This window comes from Triticum dicoccoides, chromosome 1B, assembly GCF_002162155.2.
Source record: "Triticum dicoccoides isolate Atlit2015 ecotype Zavitan chromosome 1B, WEW_v2.0, whole genome shotgun sequence".
NCBI classification, from domain to species: Eukaryota; Viridiplantae; Streptophyta; class Magnoliopsida; order Poales; family Poaceae; genus Triticum; species Triticum dicoccoides.
Genome location: NC_041381.1, coordinates 300,158,163 through 300,164,952, shown reverse-complemented (window position 1 = coordinate 300,164,952; position 6,790 = coordinate 300,158,163). Strand labels below are relative to the sequence as shown.

Genomic DNA, 6,790 nt, shown 5'->3' with positions numbered 1-6,790 from the left:
TCTGTGTGCGTGTGTGGACCTCCACGCCTTGGGCGTGTTGTGGCTGAGCTCGTGTGCTTGTTTGTGGCTTGGGCGGTTTGTTTTATATATAAAGCGGGGCGAAAGCCTTTTTCGGTAAACGATGATAAAGATAGAAATTTTCTACAGGCAGTGTTTTTATACTTCATTCGTAAAAAATAATAAAAATGGTAGTAACATTTTATACTTGAGCAGATCTCGCGTGTGAGGAAATGGAGTGACCAAACGTTGTTGTTGCAAAATAATGCCGGCTCAATCAATTCCCGCGCTTGCTCTCCTCCTTCCGATTCCTGACGAATGCGGCCTCCGCTCCTCCCGCCGCAGCTCCTCCGCCGCCTCGACGGCCGCATCCTCTCCACGCCGCTGCTCGACCCCCTCATCCGCACCACCTCTTCCTCGCCCTCCACCCCGCACCACTCCTTCTCCCTCTACATCCTCCTCCTCCGCTCCGCGCTGCGGCCCTCCCACCTCACCTTCCCCTTCCTTGGCCGCGCCGCCGCTCGCCTCGCCTCCCCGCGGCTCGCCCTCTCGCTCCACGCGCACTCGCTTCGGCTCGGGCTCCTCCCCTGGGACATCTATGTTGCGAATTCACTCGTCCACATGTACGCGGCCTGCGCGCTCCCGGACCTCGCCCGCCGCCTATTCGACGAAATACCACGGCCGAACCTTGTCTCCTGGAATGCCCTTCTCGATGGCTACGCCAAGTGCCACGACCTCCTCTCCGCCCGCTGTTTGTTCGACCGGATGCCCCGGCGGGACGTGGTCTCCTGGAGTGCCATGATCGACGGGTGCGTCAAGTGCGGGGAGCATCGTGAGGCGCTGGCGTTGTTCGAGATGATGGAGACCACGGGGGCTGGCAATGGTGTTAGAGCGAATGATGTCACAATGGTCAGTGTGCTAGGCGCGTGTGCTCATCTGGGGGACCTTGGGCGGGGAAGGCAGATGCATCGGTACCTTCAGGAGCGTGGCTTCCTGCTGAACCTCAGGCTCGCCACCTCTCTTGTGGACATGTATGCCAAGTGCGGGGCAATCAGCGAGGCGCTTGAGGTGTTTCGGGCCGTGCCAGTGACCAGCACCGATGTTCTGATATGGAACGCTGTGATTGGTGGACTTGCAGTGCATGGGTTGACCATGGAGTCGGTGCAGATTTTCCAGGAGATGCAACATTCTGGTGTTGTGCCAGATGAGATCACATACCTTGGTTTGTTAAGTGCTTGCGTACATGGTGGTCTAGTGGGTGAGGCCTGGAGGTTATTTCGCTCACTTGAAGCTCAAGGGCTCAGACCACATGTCGAGCACTATGCTTGTCTTGTAGATGTGCTTGGTCGAGCGGGCCGCTTGGAGGAAGCATATGGTGTTGTTAAGAGTATGCCAATGGAACCCAATGTGTCTGTACTTGGTGCTCTCTTGAATGCATGCCATCTGCATGGATGGGTAGAGTTAGGGGAGGTAGTCGGCAGGCAGCTTGTCCAATTGCAGCCAGATCATGATGGCAGGTACATTGGGTTGTCCAATATCTATGCTATTGCTAGGCGGTGGCAAGAGGCAAAGAAAGCAAGAAAGGTGATGGAGGAGAGAGGAGTGAAAAAGATCCCCGGGTTTAGCGAGATTGATGTCGGTGGAAGGCTCCACAGATTTATTGCCCATGACAAGGCTCATTCTGGCTCAAGAGAGATATATGCGTTGCTTAATCTTATAACGGTGGAGATGAAAATGAAGGATGATGTTGCCATTCCAGAGTACTTCTGTACATACAGACAGGACAATGGGTGCTTAATGGATCTCTAAAAGTAAGTTCTCCTGCAGCATTCTGATCATGCATCCTGTCTGAATCAGGGGAAGTTCATTGTAGCTCTTGGTTCTGGTTACTTATGCAGGCTTGGTTTGTGTTGAAAATTTGACTGCCAAACATAACCTAGTTGTGAGGAGATCCATCAAGAGCCAGATATTTGAAGAGATGAAATACATTTGTGCGCTGCTACAGGAAGCAGAGCTATAGAAGAAGTATGACGTGTGCATATAGTCTTGAGATTCTTTGAGCTGCCAGCAGAAAAGTGCATTCTGTTGCTGGACAGCAACCAGAGAGTAAACATCTTCAGTATCTGTTTCACCTATGGCTTCTGCTTGTATGGATGATTGATCATCAGATAGATAAGGGCAAGAACATTCCAAAGACCGCTGACTATTTATGCCAGATGGTGCTGAACCATGTCGTAGAGATTTCATCAATATACATTACAAGTATGCTTCACAAATTGATACACTGGCCATAGTTTTTCTCAAGAATCTGCAGTTGTAAAAATGTACCAATTGCTAGGATCATGTGCCAGAACTGCGTATGTAGCCTGTGCTGAGCTTTGCCCGTTAACGAGATCTCTGGTTGTGTATAGCGCTCAAAGGTGAAACCACACTGTACTTATTCCTATTTTATTTTTTAATCTTGGTTCCCAAAATTAGTGTTGCTTAGTTATATATTTTTATCATGCCAAACATCCGGAGCATGCTATATTTCCTATGCGATTTGTGCTATGAATAGTGAAATTATTTTCCTGAAAGTCATATGGTACTTTACTGAAGAAACAATGTTTTGTTTAATATAAAGTACACAAAGAGCAGTTAGCAAAATAACATGACCTGTGAATCCACCTTTTTCCCCCCACATTTTCTCCTTTCTTCTTGTTTTATAATAACCTCCTCTTCTCATTATCCATTTAATTATGTAAAAGTTATAACACATTGATTCTATTATTTATGGATATACACAGGCAAATTCTACCTCCCAATTGATCTAGTACTGAAAAGGGAACTTTACATATCAGCTGTGTCAGTGCAGAAAAATAATTAAGTTCATCAGAGAGATGCATACAGGGTGCAAATCTTGCAAACACAGGAACCAATAAGCTACATGCACCTCCTTAAAATTCTTATTTGGCACTAGAAACAACTCAAAATTCAGTCAGCAAAAATGTGAATTCCATGTTAAACTGTACACCAATATTTCTACTTCAAAAAAGACTGCTTCAGTTTTGATTTTCCAGCTCTTGTGAAAACATGTAATGCCGAACTATGTGGCGAGTGGACACTGCCTGTGCGTGACCTCACAAACCCAGGCATAGCCATTATTTAGTGATGATAGCATCAGGCTTGCCACATCTCCTGTTTTTAGTTATCATGTTCTCTGAATTGTATGGTAAACAGCAACTCAAGTGGCATTTCAACCGTTGCTGTTTTTTGCAAATATCTCTGGATGTCAAAGTCATAAAGAGGAACATCTCATCCATGTTTTGAGTCATTGTGTTCTCACAAGCTTGGGTGTCCACTTGTGCCATGTAAGCCATCTACCATCTCCAGCTTTAATACCAGCGATCCTCCTCTTCAGATCAAGGCCTTTCCTTTTTTTCTCATCACTAGCCAATTCTTTTGAATGACTTATCAGGGGATGCTCTGGTGTTCCAAGGTCACTGCTATCGACAATCTTCTGCACCATCTCCAGCACCTCGCTCATCTTAGGTCTATACCTTGCATGGCGCACCAGGCACTTGTTTGCCAGCGAGGCAATCCTGACTGCCGATTTCAGGTTGTAGTTCCCTTCGAGCCTTGGATCCATTATGGTCTCAAACTTCTTGGTGTCGGAGGAGTAGGGCTTCACCCATTCCACAAGGTTCTGTTCACCCCTCGGCCTGTTCCGGTCCAGAGGCCGCCGGCCTGTGAGGAGTTCGTAGAGAACTACTCCATAGCTCCATATGTCATTCTTACTGCTGAGGCGTCCCGTATGGATATACTCAGGAGCTGCATACCCTATAGTACCCACCACCTGTTTGGTATGTCAAATAAAAAGAGAAACTTAACTTTTTATAGGTAAGAAATGTCAGGTATCTAGAGTTAATGTACAGACAGAGGCTACTTTTACTCGGAAATTTATCATCACATGTGATAAAATACTACAATTGGAAATCAGCCAGAAAAGTTAGCTGATTTCAACCAACCAGCAGGGCTAGCTGGCTTTCCTAATCGGTCTTCCTGCACTAGCATGTTGACTAACCCGGAAGTGCCTAACTGCCTACCCTTCGTTCTGCTTGTGTATCTAGGATGATGGTATTGTCCATTTCTTATTTCACAGGCCAATAATCTACTTGCTGACTGCTAAGCATCCATTCACGTGGAGTTTCTTTTAACCACTCCTAGTTTTGGGTTTGTCTGACAAGTACGGAAGGCCACAATATGAACTATTCTTGCTACTGACTACCTAGTACCTACTGAACTGATCATACTTGGGTGAACTTGCAAAGCTGCTTCTGAAAGTTACAGTATGCTATTCAATATGTCAGCATTGCGCCATGGAATTGAGGATAGTGCCATCAGGTGCTGGACAAAGAAGATGGGCTTTTTTGGCTGCTCGTTACATACCGCTGTTGAAACATGGCTTCCCTCTTGCGGCCCCAGTCTAGCCAAGCCGAAGTCCGACAGTTTCGCGTTCCAGTTCTCGTCGAGCAGGATGTTTGAAGGCTTCAGATCACGGAATATTATCTGGAAGAATACATTCATAGATGGCAGACAATATCAGGACTGGGTAAAAGGCAAGAGACTCTAAAATAGGTCATGCTTCTATGATCTTATCTTTCAGCAATCATAGCATTTGAATGAGTTGCCGCATGCCTATGACGAAGCTTACCTTGAATTCGGAATCTTCGTGCAGGTACTTGAGACCACGAGCTGTGTCGAGTGCTACTCTCAGCCTCATTGCCCATGAAGCGGGCTTTGGTGATCTTGTTGACAGGTGATCAGCTAGGCTTCCATGAGGCATGAACTCGTAGACGAGCAGCAACTGAATCCCCCTCTCGTCGTCCTCTGCGCAGTAGCCGATGAGCTTCACCAGGTTGGGATGATCCACCACCCCAAGAAAGTTCACCTCGGTCACCCATTCCTTATGCCCCTGGATGACGAATCAAAGCATTGGTGTTATCATCTGGATCCAGCCATCCAGATTACCGATGGTTGTTCGGGTTGATGATCGGATCGCCTCCATGAATGAGCTCTGACACCATGTTTATGCCGAGTTGGGTGGAGCTGGAAGCAATGCATGAGGAAAAAAAGAGAATGTCACCTGGAGGCCTTTGCGTCCGAGCTGCTTGATGGCGACATCGAGGCTTCGGCGCGGCTCGAGGGTGCTCCGGATGGTGCCGCGGTAGACGCAGCCAAAACCGCCCTCACCGATCATAAGTGCACGGCTGAAGCTCCGGGTGGCGCTCTTGAGCTCGTGGAAGGTGAAGATGCGGAGGTCATTGTTGGGCCGCTGCGGCAGCGACAGCTGCCTGTACCGGCCGAAGGACTCGACGCTGATCTCCGACGAGACGGTGAGCGAGCAGCACTCTGAGCCCGACCGCCGCGCGTCACGGTCCGTGGAGATGCTGCTGTTGGAACGCGCCGACTGAGACCGTGCAGGCCCCTGCAGCTCCTCCTCCCGCTCCTTCTCCCAGCTCGCGAACCGGAAGCACTGCATCGCGCTTCTTCTGCTTTGACCCCCTCCTGCTCTGCAATAACATGACAGCATCAAAGGCGCAACCTTTCAGCTACTATAGTAATCAGTTTCAGACTGCGGTAAAGGCAAGCTCTCGGATCTTGGAAGTTGGAAGCACTGATTGTGAAGAAGACTAGGTGCAGAAAGCAGCGGAAAAGAGCCATTATTCTACAACCAGAAGGAGAGAGAGAGAGAGAGAGAGAGCGAAACCTTGAAGGCATCAAAAGAAGAAAACTAAAGGGGTTTCAAAAGAGGCAAAAGGGATATGCACTTTTCAAATAAGATGAGATCCTACTGGATCAATCAATTACCAATGCAAAGACGCACCAATCTAAACAAGGACGGTCGACGAAAGGAAGCCACCAGGACCAGAACATACACCCATGGAGACGATCAGCCAGACAGAAACCGCAAGATCTTTCAAGCCAACAACCGACCAACCAACCGCTCAACCTTGTTCTCCAAAGTCCAAACCCAACCCAATAGAAGTTGAAAGACACCAAGCTCTCTTCACGGGGCGGGTCGTTTCCTGCTCACCTGGGCAAAAGCCACCTAGCTGAGCCTCCCCCACATGGGGTTGGGAGGAAGAAGACGCGGCTGCTTCTGGTTCAGGGTACGGGATTTGGATTGGATTGCCTAGTTAGCAGGTCAATGGATGGCCGGCTCCTGCTTCGGGCTGTCTCTTTCTGCTTGGTTGGTCGCTCGCTGCTCGCTTGCTTTGGGAGGTGGGACGAGGGGACGCGAGAGAAACGTGAGGGTTTGGATGGCGAGAGGCGAGACTGAGTATGGTGATGGGTGCAGGTGTTGAAATAAGCGGCGAGGAGAGGGAAATGGCAACTGACAAATCGCAGGAACAAGAACTTTCATCAGGGTTGTGGGGTAGTAAAACTAAACGAATAATCAAAGTTCAAAAGAAGAAAACTACTAAAAGAGTAATCACCAGTGGAGCGTATGGTTGCCGTACATGGTGTACTTGCTGTACAGATCTCTCAGAAAGCAACTTTTGTATATGTTTTCCCAAGTAACATAGTGATTTTCTCCATTTAGTCGTTTTCATCTTGATGGACGGTAGTCTGAAGGAACACATGGCTAGAAATCTTGCTCAACTTGTCAAAGTACTCTGGAGAAAAAAAATACAAACATTATGATCGAACGTTTTGAAAAAAAAACTAGAAATACACACACTTATTGGTGGCAAACACGAAAACTTTGAAAAGACCCGCACAATGGTCTGGTCTGACTTGGCTAACTACT

The 6,790-nt window shown here is 48.1% G+C and overlaps 2 protein-coding genes across 5 annotated transcripts; one reads left to right on the top strand and one right to left on the bottom strand.

Annotated features, from left to right (window-relative positions):
• Positions 1-308: 308 nt before the first annotated feature.
• On the top strand, positions 309-2,482 carry LOC119332016 (pentatricopeptide repeat-containing protein At5g08305-like). The gene has a single exon (XM_037605202.1). It carries the CDS (start codon positions 316-318, stop codon positions 1,804-1,806), a length of 1,491 nt encoding a protein of 496 aa, XP_037461099.1. The 5' UTR covers positions 309-315; the 3' UTR covers positions 1,807-2,482.
• A 325-nt stretch (positions 2,483-2,807) lies between these two features.
• On the bottom strand, positions 2,808-6,378 carry LOC119331989 (serine/threonine-protein kinase PCRK1-like). Of its 4 annotated transcripts, none has more exons than XM_037605179.1 (5): positions 6,074-6,378; positions 5,123-5,549; positions 4,691-4,951; positions 4,426-4,545; positions 3,308-3,832 (listed from the first exon to the last, which is right to left on the bottom strand). In XM_037605179.1, exons 2-5 carry the CDS (start codon positions 5,516-5,518, stop codon positions 3,308-3,310), a joined length of 1,302 nt encoding a protein of 433 aa, XP_037461076.1. In that variant the 5' UTR covers positions 5,519-5,549; positions 6,074-6,378. The 4 variants fall into 4 exon arrangements, with proteins under 4 accessions (XP_037461068.1, XP_037461076.1, XP_037461086.1 ...); XM_037605189.1 differs by lacking the exon at positions 6,074-6,378 and adding an exon at positions 5,848-6,067; XM_037605185.1 differs by lacking the exon at positions 6,074-6,378 and adding an exon at positions 5,864-6,067.
• Between the last annotated feature and the right edge of the window lie 412 nt (positions 6,379-6,790).

Bases quoted from the DNA above. Each gene is read 5' to 3' on its own strand.
- LOC119332016 (XM_037605202.1), top strand. From the start codon at position 316: ATGCGGCCTCCGCTCCTCCCGCCGCAGCTCCTCCGCCGCCTCGACGGC.
- LOC119331989 (XM_037605171.1), bottom strand. From the start codon at position 5,569: ATGCTGTCATGTTATTGCAGAGCAGGAGGGGGTCAAAGCAGAAGAAGC. The intron at 4,546-4,690 runs GTAAGCTTCGTC...GTATTCTTCCAG, and splicing joins ACGAAGATTCCGAATTCAAG to ATAATATTCCGTGATCTGAA. The intron at 3,833-4,425 runs GTATGTAACGAG...CATACCAAACAG, and splicing joins GAAGCCATGTTTCAACAGCG to GTGGTGGGTACTATAGGGTA.